Genomic DNA, 17,113 nt, shown 5'->3' with positions numbered 1-17,113 from the left:
GAAATCAACCCTGAATATCCATTAGAAGGGCTGATGCTGAAGCTGAAGCTCCAATACTTTGGCCACATGATTCAAACAGCTGACTCACTGGAAAAGTCCCTGGTGCTGGGAAAGATTGAGGGCAGGAGGAGAAGGGGGCGACAGAGGATGAGATGGTTAGATAGCATCACTGACTCAATGGACATGAATCTGTGCAAACCCCAGGAGATAGTGAAGGACAGAGGAGGCTGGCCTGCTGCATTCTATGGGGTTGCAAAGAGTCAGACTTGACTGAGTGATTGAACGACAACAACCTGAGATGGGGACGACCCTGGACTCCCCAAGGGGCCCAGTGTCATCACAGGGTCCTTATAAAAGGGACAGGGGAGGATCAGAGGCAGAGAGACAGGAGATGCTGCGCTGCTGGCTGTGACGATGGAGAGAGGAGCCGCAAGTCTAGGATGCTGCTCCTCTAGAAGCTAGGAAAGGGGGGAGCTGGTGCTCCCCAGGAGCCTCCAAAGGGACCAACCCTGCCCACACCTGGATTCAGCCCCGTGAGCCCATGTTGGAATTCTAACCTGCCTCCCAGACCTCTCATTGCATCTCCACCTTAGTGGGGCCTCAGCAAAGCCTCCCCAGGGCAGCACAGGGTCTCTGGCCTGTGTGTCCATAGGCTCACCAAGGCCCTGCCGCCCCCTCCCTGCTCTGAGGCCTCCTTGGCTCCCCAGTGCCCACAGGAGGAGCCCCTGTCGCTTGGCCCCACCTTCAAGGGTCTGAACTGACCCAATGAGCTCGGTGTTATCTGACCGCCAGGCCCTGTGCTTCCGTCGTGAGCCCAGACCAGGGGATCTACACCCTCAACCGGGAGAAACGTCAGCACTAAGGGTGTGGGGGCCTTTGTCACATTACGCTTCACCTCTAGCACCTACTAGAGGCTGGTATACAGTAGGTGCTCAATACATGCAGCAAAGGCAGCAGGAATCACAGGGCTTTCCGGGCCTGGGATTGCACATGGGGAGACTGAGGCCAGAGGCAGTAACCGGCAGGGCTGGGGCAGGACTGCCTCCACCTGGTGAGCTGGCCCCCAACCCAGAGGGGCGGCCGAGGCTGCAGCGCTTCTGGCTGCTTATCAGTTTCTGGTGAACCGGTTACTGGTTACTCGGTTTCTGGGCAAACGGCTTCTCAGCCCGCACAAGGGGCCTCTGGGGTCACATGGCCCTGGAGCCCTCACACCCCCTCCACTGCTGGTCTCCCGGGCAATTATGATTGTCATCAACAACCCCAATGCAGGAGAATCATCAGGTTTTCTAAAGCGCTGGCTCAGAACTGGCCGTTGCTGGTGGGGCCTCCGACCACAGGCCACAGCCCTGTTCCCCCTTTCCTGGACGTTGGGAGGGGTGCGGCCCACTGGCTCTCCAGGGACACACCTGCCTGTGACAGCCATGGGACTTGGGGTGGGGGACAAGGGCCGCCTGCTGCTGACGGTGACCGCTGCCCTGACACTGCCCATGAGGCCCCCAGGTGAGGACCCCCAAGTACTCCACCCAAGCTTGCCAGAGGCCCTCAGGGACCCATCCAGGAAGCCCCCGCCCCCTGCACGGCTGCTCCTCTCGGGTCACAGCTTGGGGACGGGCAGGAGGCCCAGCCCAAGCCCCAGATTTTAGGGAGTCCGGCCCCCCACTCTGCAAACTCCAGGGTCTTCTCTTTCCATCTTTGTCTCTCCTGCCTCCCCCCAGCCTGACCCCTACCCCATCCTGCCCACCCCTGACAGGCCACCCACCCTGCCTGCAGGCTCCTGGGGGGCACAGATCATTGGGGGCCACGAGGTGACCCCCCACTCCCGGCCCTACATGGCATCTGTGAAGTTCCAGGGCCAGCACCACTGCGGGGGCTTCCTGCTGCGAGCCCGCTGGGTCGTGTCGGCTGCCCACTGCTTCAGCGGCCGGTGAGCCTGGGATGAGGGCATGTACTGGTGTGGGCAGGGGGGTGGAGGGCGGCTTGTGCAGATGGGCCTCTCAGCTGGGCAGGGGGAGTTAACAGAGAAAAAGGGGCAGGAGAAGTAGGGGAAGGACCGGCAGCCATGACCACAAGCAGAGGTTACAACCGTTGCATTCATCCTGAGTGTGTGCTTATAAGCATACTAAGTCGCTTCAGTCGTGTCTGACTCTTTGAGACTCCACGGATTATAGCCCACCAGGCTCCTCTGTCCATGGGATTCTTCAGGCAGGAATACTGGAGTGGGTTGCCATGCCCTTCTCCAGGGGATCATCCCAACCCAGGGATCGAATCGCAGTCTCCTGCATTGGCAGGCGGGTTCTTTACCACTAGCGCCACTTGGGAAGCCCTCATTCTGACTATATTGATATAATAATGACTAACATTAATATTGAAATTATTGGAGGCAATGCTACAATCCAGATGGAATTAGAATAAATATAATGAGTGTTATATTCATTTGAAGTATACTGTTATAATAAGTATTCAAATCAATAGTGCAGCAGGACTCCCCTGGTGATTCGGCAGTTAGGACTCCACACTTTCACTGCAGGGGCCATGGGTTTGATCCCTGGTCAGGGAACTAAGATGCCACATGTCACGTGGAGTGGTAAAAAAAAAAAAAAAAAATATATATATATATATATATATGTATATATTGCAGTGATTGGAGTTAATATCATAATTGAGGTGGGAGGGTGATCAACTCAACGTTTATCATCACAGGCTGGCAGGAGGATGGCATGGGCTTACTCCCCAGGAGGGGAAAGACTGAGCCTGTGTGAGGTGGCCCTCACCTCAGCCTTGCTCACATTCCCCACCCGTTCTCCCCAACAGAGACCCCGGGACAGGCCTGGTAGTGCTGGGGGCCCATGCCCTGCGCACTGTGGAGGCCACACAGCAGGTGTTCAGCATCTCCGCCATCATCACGCACCCGGACTACCAGCCCACCACGCACAACAGTGACATCTGTCTGCTGCAGGTGACCCATTGCGTGGGGATGGGGCCCTCAGTGCAGGTCTGACTTGTCCCTACCCCTCCCCTTACTATGGGCTAACTTGTTTAAAAACAGCTGTTAGGCGCCTGTGAGCACCCGTGAGTCAAGTCACTCTGCTGCCTTCTGGAACACCCACACCGCCCGCTTGGCCTGCTGCTCGCTGGGCGGTCAGCACCCCAACAGGCTCTGACCCCCGAGCCTTTGCACTGGCTGTGGCCCTGCCCGGCCCATGTTCCCCAGACTCCGTGTGACTTTCAGTTCTCTGCTCAGTTGTCCCCTTCTCGGGCAGCCTCCCTTAATGACCTCCAGTTCTCAGCTGCCCCTGGCTCCCCCCTTCTCACCCTATCACCTCTCCTGTGTCCAGCACCGCCCACACCTTCTGGAAGCACCTGTACCACTGGTTCCACCTCCACCCTCAAGGGCGGGGATTTTTATCTCATTTGTGGTGAGTTGTGGTACACAGCAGATGCTCAACATTCATGCTGAAAGAGGGAAACAGTGAGACTGTGGGGCCGTCAAAGACCCTGATCCCTGCCCCCTCAGGCCCTCCAGGGGGTTTCCTCCCTCCCCGCTCATGCGCCTCTATTTGGACCTCACATGGCCCTTCCTGCTTGGGGAACCACCCTTCCCACAGCCCCCACCTGGGGGGCCCCAAATTCAACCCCAGGCACTCCAGGGCTGCCATTTAAAGGGAGAATATCCTCAAACTGCCCTTGAAATGTGGTAAAAATAAAACAGAGCGGACACTCAACACAACAAAAATGAAACCCTGGGAACAGGAGGGTCTAGGGTGTGGGGTTTTCTTGACAAAATATAATGTGGGCAGCCAGTGTTGGCAGCCAAAGCTGGCGTGTGAATTCTGCCTCTCTGTGAAACCCCATAGCCTGGAACCCCTGTTCTGGTTCACCTAGCCTACTGTGCAGATGGGGAAACTGAGGCCAGGGGTGATCAGGGATGCACCCAAGGTCAGGGAGCGAACACCCAAACCAGGGGTCCAAGTCCTTCATTCCATAACTGCTGATTGAGTGCCATCTGTGTGCCAGGCAACCGGGACCCAGCCATGAACACACACCTCTGGCCTGGCTCCCTCTGAACTCCCAGTCTAGGTGGGAGTTGGCACCTAGGTGCCAACTAGATGGCAGCTGAGTAAATCAGCTTTGACAGGAGCACATGGGAGCCCAGAGGAGGCACCTGTCCTAGACTGGCAGTCTGGGAGGACTTCCTGGAAGTGGTGTCTAAGCTGAGTACTAAAAGCTGGATTGGAAAGGTACCCCCAGCAAGGGGTGCAGTGTTCCAGTGTGAGCAAGTGTGCAGGTGGGTGGAGGGAAGGGCCAACTGATGGACCAAGAGGTTTTTTATCTCTGTGTCCTAAGGGCAACTGACACTGGAGGAGAGCTCAGAGCAGGGAAGGAGATGCTGGTTAGCAGGACCCCTGGGCAGCTGTAGAGGTGAGACTGGAGGCATGGAGGCTGGTGAGGTCTGATGAGCAGGGGCCCAAGGTGGCAGAAGCAGCCGGGCCCTCTGTCAGCCTAAGAACAGCTGCTACTGACTTTTCTCCACAAGGACAGGAAGAGATGAGGAAAGGTAGATGGGCGGGGGTGGCAGGGGGCGGCTGCAGGCAGGCCTAACTTCCCCACACCTTCCGCCCTTGCAGCTGAATAGCTCTGCCACCCTGGGTCCTGCAGTGGGACTACTGGGGCTGCCAAAGAGGGGCGCCAGGCCTCCCCGGGCCGGGACACGCTGCAAGGTGGCCGGCTGGGGCTCCGTGTCCAACTTCGAGGAACTGCCCCCTGGGCTGATGGAAGCCGAGGTCCGCGTGCTGGGGCTGGACGCCTGCAACAGTTCCTGGAAGGGGCAGCTGAGCCCTGCCATGCTCTGCACCCACAGTGGGGACCGCTGGCGACGTGGCTTCTGCTCGGTGAGATGTTCACTCTCAGTCCTGCCTGCTTGCCGTGTGGGGAAACTGAGGCCCTCAGAGAGGTCAGAGCTTGTCAGAGAGCCTTGGCAACTAAGTCCAAGCTCACCTTTGACCAGTTGGTGAGGCCTGGGAAGGGGAGGAAGCCCCCAAGGTCACAGGGCTGCCATGTATGGCTGCACAGGTTGTGCACCGCACAAAGGACTACAGATTTGTGTCTTTAAAAGCAGTGTCCAGATCTCAAGGAAGACGCTTCTGCTCCTAAGTCTTTGTGTGGATTAATGGCAAACCTGGCCCTGATGCCCAGGGAGAAACACAGCCTGGATTGGGAGCAGGGGAGTGTCTTTTTTTCTAGCCAAGAGAATGCATGGTTCAGATTCTAGAGCCCAACTGCCGGGGTCCACATCCAGACTGAGCCACTTCCTATACATGTGGTCTTGGAAAGGTCATCTCACTTCTCAGGACCTCACTTTCTCCATCTGTAAAATGGTCACACCAATAGGACATATTTCTTTGGGCCAGAGCTGATTCCAGGTGAAAATTAGGGTGATAAGTCTGGGGAGAGGAGGAAGCAGGGATTTTAGGGTGAGTATTCAGGAAGGCCTCTCTGATGACAGTACTTTCGAGACTTGGAGGAGCCTTGAGAATATCTGAGGGGAGACATGCCAGGCCGAGAGACCATCGCACAGGTTGTACATTGCACAAGGAGCTGTACACTTGTGTGGTATACAAGGGGTGTCCAGCAGGGGGCAGTAATGGGCCTCGAGGATATGCAAAAGCCTAGAGGTTGGAGTTTGGGCTTCCCAGGTGGCGCTTGTGGTAAAGAACTCCCCTGCCAATGCAGGAGATGTAAGAGACGTGGTGGCTTCGATCCCTGGGTCAGGAAGATCCCCTGGAGGAGGGCACAGCAACCCACTCCAGTATTCTTTCCTGGAGAATCTCATGGACAGAGGAGCTTGGAGAGCTATAGCCCATAGGGTCGTGAAGAGTTGGACGCGGCTGAAGCAACTTAGCACACAGAGGTGGGAGCTCGGTTTGCTGCAGGAACAGCTGGCCTGTCTGGCTGGAACTAAGTGAGTTGGGGGAGAGGAGGGCAGACAAGCGGTGGGGGCTGGCTCCTCCAGGCCCTAAAGGCTGAGATGACGTGTTTAGTCTTTGCTCTAAGAGCACTGGGGAGCCATGGTCCCTGCCCAGGCTCTAGGGAGTGTCCATGGGACATAAAAGGGTTTTGAGGTAGAGAAGGTCCAGATTAGATCTACACATATTAGCTCCTTTAAGGAAAGTGAGGCCCAGCAAGAGACCCCTGACCTCACCTTTGCCTCCACCCCCAGGCGGATTCTGGAGGACCCCTGGTATGCAGAAATCGGGCTTATGGCCTCGTCTCCTTCTCTGGCCTCTGGTGCGGGGATCCCAAGATGCCCGACGTGTACACACAGGTGTCCGCTTTCGTGACTTGGATCTGGGATGTGATTTGGCATGGCCCCCAGCCCAGGACCACTGGGGGTCAGCAGGTGTTGTCTGAACCACAGCAGCACCAGGTACATCACCGAGATGGCAAACGATACAAATAGCTCCGGCCTGGAAAACTCTGAGGCTGGAGCAGAGGGTCCATGAGCCCCTAAACCCCAAGAAGCCTGGTGTCAGGGTGGGTAGGGGGCGTCAGTTCCCAACAAAAGGGCAAAATAACAATAAAGTGTTAACTGACTCACAGATATGATGGTCTGCTCTAAGGCCCACCCACATGCCCTTCAGCTTCTCCTTGGCCTCCAAGTGGTCAATGGTCCAGCTCCGCCACCCCCTCCCTGAGAGACCCTGAGCCACAGGACCCTGAGCCATGGACTCCTCACCATCCTCCCTCCCCCTCCCCACGCTGACCCCCCTGGAGTTTCCCATCCCCGCCTCACAGCCCAGGCTGGGGACAGTCTCCTGGCCTCCTTGGCCCCTGCCTAGAACGCCATTCCTCTGCCCTCCGGCCAGACCCCTTCACAGATGGAGAAACCAAGGCTGAGAGAGAGTGGGGTCTCAGGTTCGCCTAACTCCGTGTGAAGCCTGATCCTCAAAAAGCACTTCAGGCAAATGGTGCCCAGCGGGTGGCAAGGCTGGGTGAGCCCCAGCCAGTGCTTTCACTAATCATGTCAGTGTCATTAGGGCACATCCAACCCTTCCAGGCCAGACCACCATTTCTAGACCCTAAACCAAGTGGTCTCTTGGGGCTTCCCTAAGTCATCCAGACCCTGTTCCTTTCCTCCCCTACCCCATAAAGGCCAAGACTCTCCCACCCAACCCCATGCCACCTGTCTCAGTTCTATGCCTGCTACTGCCCACAACTAAAGCTGGATGCTGAGGCCCAGAAGTAGGCAGCACCTGCCCCAAAGACATGCACTTGTATCTCTCCTGGATGCTTCCAGAAACCCCCACAGCACCCTAGGCTGGTAACCCCCTCCCAAAGTGGGGAGACACAAAGGTTCAAAGAGAGGGGAGCAAACCAAGGTCTGTAACACCCACAGTGGCTTTTTCAGTGTTTATTTCTTTGGCAGGTGAGGCAGGACCCCAGGGCAGGGGAGATTGCCCTGTTGGTGGGCTCAGGTGAACCCATTACTAAAGGGCACTTTTCTGGGTGTCACAGGTAAGGCACTTCCTGGAGGCAGGGAAGGACATGGATGAGCACCACTGCCTTGGGGAGCTGTGCTCCTGCCCCGCTGGATGCCCCTCCCCCTCTGGGTCTGCACCTCTGGTCTACAGATGGGCATGGGGAGGTGACACAGAGCAACAGTTCAGGTGGCAGGAGGAAACCCAGTTGGCAGGCAAGGAGGGTTCAGCTGGGAACTGGGCCTAGAGGCATGGCCAGGGCAAGATACAGGGAACGCCACCTGTGGATGGGGTAGCAGGCACGGGGGTGCCCCTCAGACACATGGCTCCGGGATGCCAGGTGTACAGTGGGTCTTGGCATATACGCCCCACCCTGGGCCAGTGGGTGAGCAGGGCCTCGCAGGCCCCACCGGGTCCCTCCCACCCTACGTGGTGCCTGCTTTGTTCTAGCAGATGTCTCTCCACACCCAAGGCCTGGGTCAGGAGGCACAGATGGCACCCCCCATCCCCCAGGGACATGTTGGGAAATGGGTGAGGCAGGGGGAAGGTAAGTCCCTTGGTCACCCTGGGGCTGGTGGTGGACAGTGGTTGCTTCCTTGATCTGTCTGCAGTCTGGGCATGTTCTGAAGCTCATCTATTCACACCCAGGCTGTGAACCCCCTCTCACCCCCTGGTCTCTGTTCTAGAAGGCCAGGGTACCTCCTCATTAATTGCTGGCAGGAAATCCCCAGACCTCTAGGGTGGCAGCGACAATTAACAGAGAGATCCCCGAGGGAGGTCCTCCTGGGCAATAGGGTACCTGGGGTGGGGACTGCAGGGGCTGGGCGCCCACCCACCAGGCCTGCTCCCAGGCTTCTTTTCCCCAGTCCTTCCAAGATATCGTCGAGGGGCACCAGGGCTCCCACAGTGGTCCCTGTCCAGGTTCTGGGGAGTGTCCATTGGACATAAATAGACTCTGCTGTGGCAATAAATAAAATGGGGAAGGCTTGAACGCCAGGCCCAGGCCGGTCCCGCAGGCTCACACAAAGTTCTCCTCCTCCTCCTCGGACTCAGGATCTAACGGCTCGGGGGTGCCTGTAGAGTGGGAGGGACCAAAAGAGAAATGCGGGCGCGGAGAGGGGCTGGGGGCTAGACCCCGCCGCTGCTCCCCACCGCGTGCCGCACCTGCACAGCTGCCCGGGTGGCGCACGCCGATGGAGCGGCCCAGGAAGCAGGTGGCCTGACGGAGATGGCAGGAGGACAGGTAGGTGACGTTGTTGTTGCCACAGAGTTCCTGGCCGGGGCTGGATGGTGCGGGGCAGGGCGCCGCGCGACACACCACGCAGTGCGCGCTGCCAGTCTGGTCCACCACACACGACTGTGGCCGCAGGCAAACCACGTGGGCACAAGATTCTGCAGGTGGGGCGTGGGGACGGGTAAAGAGCGCTACTCCGGACGGGCGGGGCCTTCAGGCCCCTCCCCCTCGCTGCACCAAAGCCACACCCCTTCAAATGCCCCGCCCATTCACTGGTCCCACCTTTAGACCCGCCCCTGGTTGCACCGAAGTCACACCCCTTCCACGAACCACGCCACGCCCCAGATCTACCATCACTCTCTCCCCACTTTGCACCAATAAGCTCCTCTGACTCACATACTCGTATATCTCACCCCATAGGGGCCCCAGAAGCCCCCTTTTCAAACTTGCACCCTACTCGTCCCCATCCCCGATCCCACAAAAGACCTGATCTCGTGATACTCTCTTGGGACTATAGGCCCCACCCACGAGCTCATACCTATGCCCCGCCCACCATGGGGCCGCACCCAAATCCACGAGACCTATAATAAGCACCCGGGATTGTAGACCCCGCCCCTTCCTGCCAGTGACCCACCCCCACGCGCTGAGGTAGCGGCCTCTAACAGGATGCTCAGGCCCGGTGGCCCCGCCCCTCCCCAAGGCTCCGCCCCAACGTACATGCGGCAGCGACCCCGGTACATCACGCGCAGGTCCGGGTGGCCGCGACAGCGCGCGGCGCGCAGCTCGCACTCGTCGCGGTAGGTGGCGCCGTCAGAACCGCAGACCTGCAGGCGCGCCGGGAGCCCGGTGCAATCGGGCGCGCACTCGCAGCGCGGACGGCCCCCCAGCATGCGGCAGGCCTTGCCAGGGCCGCACTCCACGCCCTCGCACGAATCTGTGGACAGAGGACACGCACGCGTGGGCTGCGGCGCGTGGCCGAGGCCGGAGGTCCTCCGAGGCCCAGCGCCCTCGCTCCCTGTTCCGACGGATAAAGGCCGGACCGGAGTGAGGGGCGGTCCGAAGAAGGGGCCCACGGGGAGGGAACTGATTTGGGGTCTGGGGGAGTTTCAGCCACTCCGGGGTGGACTAGGACTCGACGCTTTTCATGGGACGGGCCTCTGTCGGGGTGCAGGGCTCAGTGTGGGCGGAAGCGAGGGGTCTCTGCTGGGAATCTGGGGGTCTGGGAGGAACAGGCTTCAACCCAAGTCCGGCTTTCGCTCCGCAGCTGGGCCACCCGCTCGGGCTGACGTCTGTTCCCTGATTTACGCGCGTTTCTGGGAAGGCCGGCGGGGGACCGGCTGCGTCAGCCCGGGGGGCTCCACCCCGTTCAGGCGCGGGGTTGAGGAGGATGGGCAGCGTCTGTTCCTCCCGCCTGCCAGGACCTCCCCTGAGGAGGCGTCGGGGAGGGCGGGGCGTTGGCCTGGTCTGCGGTTCATTTCCTGAGGAGGGGGCCTCACACAGCTCGAGCCCTCCAAACAGGGGTTACCGCCTTCCGCAGCCCCATTTCTCAGGTAGGGAAATAAATCTCTCTCTGGCGTCCTCGCCCCCACTCCGGCCCCACGAAAGGCTGCTTTTAGCCTCCCAGGCCCAGTACAGCCTCCCACCTGCCCCCACAAGGTGGTGCCCTTTTGTCATCATTTTACCAAAGGGGCCTCCCAGGTGGCGCTAGTGGTAAAGAAACTGCCTGCCAACGCTGGAGACAAAGACAGGAGATGCAGGTTTGATCCCTGGGTCGGGAAGATCCCTTGGAGTAGGAAATGGCCATCCACTCCAGTGTTCTTGCCTGGAGAATCCCATGGACAGAGGAGTTTGGCGGGCTACAGACCACAAGGCCACAGAGTCCGACATAATTGAGCAGCTGAGCAAATACATATATATATACACCAAAGGGGGAAACAGGCCCCATCACAGCTGTGAGTTGAGGAGAGCCAGGGCACCTAGGTGTGAGAACTCCAGGCCAGATCAAATGGACCCCCAGCTCCATGGTTTGTGGGTCTGGGTCTGTCTCTGAGCTCGAGTTGACGTTTCGGCCTCATTTGCCTTGAGTGTAACAGTGGGGCTGATCGGGAACTCCACCCTACAGAGTGAGCATACAGTGATGGAAGCTCCTTTAGAGGCCAGCCAGAGCCCCTCATGTCTCCCTGCCAGGGCATGTGGACTGCACCTGGGTGCCTCCCGTGCTGCCCGCCCACACGCACATCTGGAAACGCTCCCCGGGGTGGCTTCACGCACGCTAGAACACAAGTGGCAGGGCTGAGTTCCTGTCGCCAGGGCCAGATGAGGTGGGGGGAGGGCATCCTGGACCATGTCAGGCCCGGGCCAGGCACTTTTTGAAGTCTGTCCTCCTCCCAAAACCCAGAGGGGCTTCTGGAGGGAGCCAGGGCACATGGCAGTTGAGTTCAGGACCACCCAGCCAGGCTGATCTGGTATTAATCACATCCCAGCCGGCCAGCCAGGCTCCTCGGCTTGGCCTGCAGGTCTGGAGCCCTCAGCTCCAGCTTCCATCCGGCACCCCTGTCCTGACTCCACCCACCTGGGTCTGATCCCAGGCCATGGTCTCTGCTCATGCTCCCTCCTCCCCACCCACCCCACCATGGTCTCTCCAGCTGGCAAACTCCTAATCATCCAACAACAGCCTGGTTTCCAGAGCCCACCTCCTTCAAGTCATGTCCCCATGCGCCCTCTGGGTCCTTGCAGGTTCAGTCTTGCACAGGGGGCTGAGAGGGTCTCCAACGAGACTATGTCTTGACTTATTTATTCATTCATTGTGCCTTAAAAGAGCTCCTAGTCTGATGGAGGAGGCAGCATTTAACAGAACACAGTCCAGAAGGCAAATGCTTGTTAAACATACAGCTGTGGCCCTAACCACAGACCCTGGAATCTGCGAGGTTAAGGGCAGATGAGTGTTTGGGAACACTGAGTGTGGGGTCACAAACCCTAACGGCCAGTCAGGGAGAATCCACCTTTCTAGGAGCTAGGTGTGCCTGTCTGTCCACCATGTGGAGTGAAGGTGGGCAAGGCCGCCCAGGCAGAGGGCTCCTCCCAAGTGAGACCCTAGAGGCTGGACCGAACTGGGGAATCCTCCCTGCAGGAGGCTGAGGCCTGAGAGCCCGAAGGCCCCCAAACCCTCTCTGAGTCTGGGATCCCCTTGCCAGCAGCCTCAACCTCCTGTATGCCCCCAAGACAGGAAGCTCATTCTTGCCTGTGCCTCCTCTGACCAAGAGCCCATGGCCTTCTGCTGACGCACAGGGTCTCACCTTTGCAGGGTAGGCAGTGGACGAGGCCTAGGAAGCCCAGGAGGCTGATCTTGTTCCCCGGGTGCGTGAAGTTGGACCAGGCAGTGTCGATGTTGCCAGAGGCACAGCACTCAGCCTGGCTCACATCCGTCTTCAGCACCAGGCTGCAGGTGGCCTCTCGGCCCTGCTGGAGCCAGCAGACACCACCTGCGGAGAGAGGGGCAGTTCCTATGGGGCCAGGGATGCCCCCAGGTGCTCCTGCCCACACCCAAGCCTTGGCCTGCCAGCCAGCTGCTGGCCCATGGGGATGCATACAGTCGGTGCTCAGTAACTGCAAAGGGGATGATCCACCTCCCACCTGGGTGGGATAGAGAACCACACAGGTGTCCCGGCTCCAGCTGCAGATTCTTCTAGGATCCTTCCTCTCTGGGCTCTGGCCCCCACACGGCTCTACTGCCAACCCCCTCCCCTCCCGGCGAGCTCTCCCCATGGCTCCAGGCCCCCAGCCCAGGCCTGGCATCCTGCCTGACCAGTCAAACACCAGGAGCTGGACGTGTCAGGGTCAGTGGGCCCTAGAGCCGCCTCTCCCGCCTCTGCCCTCTGTCTAGACAGCGCCCGAGGGCACGCGGAGCCCCCTCGCCCGGCAGCCCCCCCTCGCCTGACCCGCCTCTTACTCACTCCAACTTGGGAACATTCCCCTTGCATGAGCTCACTGTCTCCCCGGGGACGCGGCCTTCGGGGAGGGGGCTTGGCTCTCCCCTCAGTGCAGGGTTGGGGTGGGGCTGCAGGGTGGGGTTGGGGGGGGGGCAGATGGCCCTCAGTTTCTGCACCGTTAAGTGGGGGCAGGAGTGGCCAGGGCCCCCATCCCAGGGAGCTCCCAGGCACTGTGCTGAGCTCCGCGGGACCAGCTCAGTTCGGGGAGCTCGGCATCTTTGCTCCCCTTATAAAAGGGGAAACTGAGGCCCAGAGTGGGGGTGTGACTTCCCTGGCGTCTCCACAACTGGCAGGTATGAGATTCTAACAAGTCTGCCTGCGCCAGACCCAGGGAAGATCTGAGATCCCGGGTGCGGATCCTGAGTCAACCACCCAGCCCTGCCTCTCTGGGACACTGGGACCCAGAAAGTCCAGGTTCATATCTGCTTTGCCCCGTACAAGCTGTCTGACCCTGTGCCTCAGTTTCCCCATCTAGAAACCGGGCATAAGAGTGCTCACACTGTAGGGCTGCTGCGTGGATTCCAGGAGGGAGGCGGCAGACCCTGAGCACTCAGTAACTGTCAGCAACCCTGGGGACTAGTTCATGATAATAAATTGTGAGGAGTCACATCTGCTCGCCTGACCTCTTGGTGACCCTCCTTTAAGTCTTTTAGGGCTGGGGGAGGGGAGCCCCAAGCATTCCCGCATTCAACCTGCAGCGACCACGGGTCACCACGGGTCACTGCTCTCTGCCCCCAGCTGCCACTGCCGCTGCGCCCCCCTACCTGTCCCCCGGCCCGCATTCCCGGCGGGCCCACGTGGGTGGCCCGCCCCGCCCGTCCCTTCCGGCCGCCCCACTCACCGGGCGCGGGGTCCCCCGAACCCACGGAGCCCACGAAGCCCACGGCCCACGCCAGGGCCCCCCAGGGCAGCGGCCACAGTGGCCCTGGCGCCCGGGGACGCATGGCGAATGCAGACACGGCGGCGACCCCCGCGTCGGACGCGCGGGCGGCTGGCGGGCGGGCGGCAGGGAGGGCGGCGGCGGCACCACTTCCAGCGCGCGGCCGGCGCGCCCTATAAAGGTCCCGCGGGCTGCGGGCGGGGCGGGGCGGGCCGGCCGGGGCGGGGCGCGGGGACGGCGGGGCTCGGGGCAGTGTCGCGCGCGATGTGGGCGGCAGCTGGCGGGGGGCGGGGGGCGGGGGACCCCACCCGGGAGCCCGGCCCGTGGCTTCGAGTTTAAGGTGTCGCCGTGCGTTTGGGGGGTGGGGTGGGGGGGTTGGCCAGTGAGCCACGAAGAGTGCATCTAAGGAGCCTTGCGCATCGTGGTCTGCATGTGATGGCTGGCGCGGCCCCAGTGTGCTCTGGGCTCCTAGCCTGACCTTCCCGTCCCCTCCCAGACACCCGGGGACCTCAGCCCCAGCCACTCCCTAATCCAACCCTCCAGGCCACCCGCCTGGCCACCTGGCCCCTGGAGCCGGTGGGCACAGCTGGGTGTGAGCACGTGGCGGGGAGGGGCTGTGGAGAGGAGACAGATGCAGACACACCCTTGGTCCCAACAACATGCCAACAGCAATAATCATACCGCAAATCTTCCAGAGTGCCTACTGTGTGCCTGGCCTTTGCCCCCCTCCTACCCTGAGCCTGCAGCAACCCCTCAGGTGGCCTGAACAGCCTGCCTGCTCCTCTCCTCCAAGGGTCAGTGCTCTCTGTCCTTTGCCACCTGGAATCCTGGTTTCCCAAAATGTGCAATGGGCTGGGAAGCACACAGACTCCTGGGGCCTCAGTGCAGCAGGATGCTTTTCCTACTCTGGGCAGATCCCTTCAGTCTTCGGGGCCCCAGAAAATTGTCAGGGCACCTCCACATCTCATGGACCCTGTGCAACCCCTCTACACAGTTTGTGTTTCTGGGGAATAATTAGTGACGGTATCCTGGAGGCAAGGACCTTTGGGGGTGCTGGGGCAACAGGTTGACTAAGGCAGACCTACTCCTGTCCTCAGTGAGCCCGTCTGATCTGCCCAAGTCATAGACAACAAAACACATAGACAGACAAACTAATGTGTAACTTTAAGAAGTGGAAAATGCTTTTAAGAAAAACCAACAATTGAGAGCTGTTGGTTCTCTCCCAGGGCCTCCTATGCTTCATTGCCCCCCATTCCTAAATCTACCCCCTCCCCAGGTGTAGAAGCAGGACCCCTAAAGCCAAACCCCTCTTCTGCATGCACGAGATCTTCTGTGGGCCAACACCATGCCCAGACCCTGTCCTCCACCTTAGCTGCCCGGCCTGACCCATGTCTCCCAGCCAATGCCAGGGGACACATTACTTCAGAGCAGCACTGAGGGAGGCCACCAGCGGTCTTGACCTGGCCTTGGCCTCTGACCGTCCAAGGGGGTTCTCTCCTCGTTGGGAAATGGGGCAGGAATGAGACCCCGTGTTCTCACCAAGGGTGTGCGGGGGCTGCACAGGGTGACCTTGGCCGAGACCTGACCCTTCCATGGCTCAGCCACCCAGTCCTGAGTTGTGCAAATAAAAGGGCCATTGTTGGCCTGGCGTGGGTTCGAAACCGAGGCCAGCAGCCCGTGGCCTTCTGCTTCCCAGGCTGGCGTGTCTCCCCAACCCAGAAGCTCTGTACTTCATGACCTTAAGGAGGTCACGGCCCTCTTTGCGGAACCCCTCTTTCCAGTATCTCCCTTTGTGCCCTCTTCTCTACCCTGTCCCAGCCTGCAGCAGCTTCCTACCCTAGCCGCCTGCCCTAAGGTTTTCTGGCCCACACCCATCCTAACTCCCCATGGTCCCAACTTACCACCCCCAGGGAAACTTACAGAGACAATCTGCTAATCAGATCTGTGATGGAAGATGCCAACCTGACCCAGCCCAGGGAGACAGGGCAGACTTCTCAGAAGGAGAGAATGTTTAATGTTGAGTTAGATTGAACGGTATGAGGGAAGGGGGGATGGAAACTGAAGTCATGGGATGTTTGTGCTACAAGTAAGAGAAAGCCTGAATACAGCCCTCTGAGACAAGTGGGTTCGCAGACCCTGTGACTATGTCACCTTCCATGGCAAAAGGACTTTGCACATAGGAGTAAGTTGAGGCCCTTCAGATGGGAGATGATCCTGGGTTAACCAAGTGGGCCCAGTGTAATGACAGCATCCTTTAAAGTGGAGACCTTCCCCACTGTGGTCGGAGAGATGCAACATTAGGAGGACTGGACCTGCTGTTTTTGGCTTTGAAGATGGAGGAAGGGTCCTCCAGCCAAGGAATGTGGGCAGCCTCCAGAAGCTGGAAAGGGCAAGGAACAGATTCTCCCTTGGAGCCTCTGGAGAAGAACACGCTCTGCCAATACCTTGATTTAAGCTCAGAGAGACCTGTGTTGGACTTCTGACCTCCGGAACTGGAAGAGAAAAAAATATGTGTTTTTTTAAGCCACCAAGTTTGCGTCGATTTGTGACAGCTGCTAATACAGAGGGGTTCAGTGTCGCAATGATACGGTCCCTACCTGACTGGAGAAAAACAAGGGGGTGAACACACATGTGTGAAGACAGTGGAGGACAGAGACCCTGGGAGCAGGGAGGTTGTGGAATCTCCGAGGAGGTGACTCTAAGGCCTGGAGGGAGGAGGAGGCGTCATGTGGAAGTGCAGTCCAGTCTGTGCCACCCTGACCAGGCCACATGTGACCACTCTGTGCCTCTATGCTCTCAACTGTAAAATGGGCACAGATCCCAGTACTGCAGATTCCAGTCAGGATGCCAGGCACAGTGCTTGGTGCACGGGAGGGGCGTGACATGGGTACAGAGATTCTTATTACTTAAGGAATAGGCAAGTATTTTACCATTCATCACAAGGCAGGCATCCACTTTACAGAGGGGTCAACTGAAGTCGGAGAAAGGAAAGTGAATTTCTGGGGGTCTCAAAGCCCCACAGGGTCAGGAATGGAGTCAGTACCAGGCAAACAAGATTCCAGGACCCGAGCAATCAGGGTGCATCCCCAGATTGTGGGACTCCTCAGGTCCCAGAGCCAGGTTTTCCTTTGGGGAATCACCTCCTGTACTCCCAACTCAAAAGCCCCCAAGAGTGGCCCCAACCCAGGCCTGACCACTTAAGAGTCATCTGACATTTAGCAACAGGAAGAGTCAGCTCTGAGACATTAGCTTGAAAAGGACCACCCACTTCTTGCCTGAGCTGGAGGGGTGTGAGCCTGGGGCTGCAGATGGCTTCTGCCAATGTCCAGGGAGAGGCCAGCTCAGTGGGACACTGAACCAAGAGAGGCAGCAGTAATGCCCTGTGGTCTTATTGGAGGTCCTTGATCCAGCTGTGCCTGAACTCCTCTTCCCCATAAAATAAAGCTGATCTAAGCAGCATTTCTGTCACTCCCAGGGAACAAAACCAGCTTACAATAATCCTGCTTATATTTTATTCAAGCAAGGGCTTTAGAAT

The 17,113-nt window shown here is 59.0% G+C and overlaps 2 protein-coding genes across 2 annotated transcripts; one reads left to right on the top strand and one right to left on the bottom strand.

Annotated features, from left to right (window-relative positions):
• The first annotated feature begins 1,421 nt into the window (after positions 1-1,421).
• PRSS57 (serine protease 57) lies at positions 1,422-6,598 on the top strand. Its single transcript, XM_020890279.2, has 5 exons — positions 1,422-1,500; positions 1,771-1,924; positions 2,812-2,956; positions 4,626-4,889; positions 6,218-6,598. Exons 1-5 carry the CDS (start codon positions 1,422-1,424, stop codon positions 6,455-6,457), a joined length of 882 nt encoding a protein of 293 aa, XP_020745938.1. The 3' UTR covers positions 6,458-6,598.
• A 795-nt stretch (positions 6,599-7,393) lies between these two features.
• On the bottom strand, positions 7,394-13,715 carry FSTL3 (follistatin like 3). The gene is made up of 5 exons (XM_070465255.1): positions 13,540-13,715; positions 12,006-12,191; positions 9,428-9,643; positions 8,640-8,867; positions 7,394-8,549 (listed from the first exon to the last, which is right to left on the bottom strand). Exons 1-5 carry the CDS (start codon positions 13,640-13,642, stop codon positions 8,494-8,496), a joined length of 789 nt encoding a protein of 262 aa, XP_070321356.1. The 5' UTR covers positions 13,643-13,715; the 3' UTR covers positions 7,394-8,493.
• Positions 13,716-17,113: the final 3,398 nt, after the last annotated feature.

The sequence above is a fragment of the Odocoileus virginianus genome, chromosome 3 (genome assembly GCF_023699985.2).
Source record: "Odocoileus virginianus isolate 20LAN1187 ecotype Illinois chromosome 3, Ovbor_1.2, whole genome shotgun sequence".
In the NCBI taxonomy this organism is placed as follows: domain Eukaryota; kingdom Metazoa; phylum Chordata; class Mammalia; order Artiodactyla; family Cervidae; genus Odocoileus; species Odocoileus virginianus.
Note: the sequence above shows the minus strand (reverse complement) of the source record. Positions and strands in the feature narration are given on the sequence as shown.

Coding starts and splice junctions, on each gene's coding strand:
- PRSS57 (XM_020890279.2), top strand. CDS start 1,422: ATGGGACTTGGGGTGGGGGACAAGGGCCGCCTGCTGCTGACGGTGACC. Junction 1,925..2,811: donor GCCCACTGCTTCAGCGGCCG/GTGAGCCTGGGA, acceptor TCTCCCCAACAG/AGACCCCGGGACAGGCCTGG. Junction 4,890..6,217: donor GGCGACGTGGCTTCTGCTCG/GTGAGATGTTCA, acceptor CTCCACCCCCAG/GCGGATTCTGGAGGACCCCT.
- FSTL3 (XM_070465255.1), bottom strand. CDS start 13,642: ATGCGTCCCCGGGCGCCAGGGCCACTGTGGCCGCTGCCCTGGGGGGCC. Junction 8,868..9,427: donor GTACCGGGGTCGCTGCCGCA/TGTACGTTGGGG, acceptor CCCCACCTGCAG/AATCTTGTGCCCACGTGGTT. Junction 8,550..8,639: donor CCACCCGGGCAGCTGTGCAG/GTGCGGCACGCG, acceptor CCCACTCTACAG/GCACCCCCGAGCCGTTAGAT.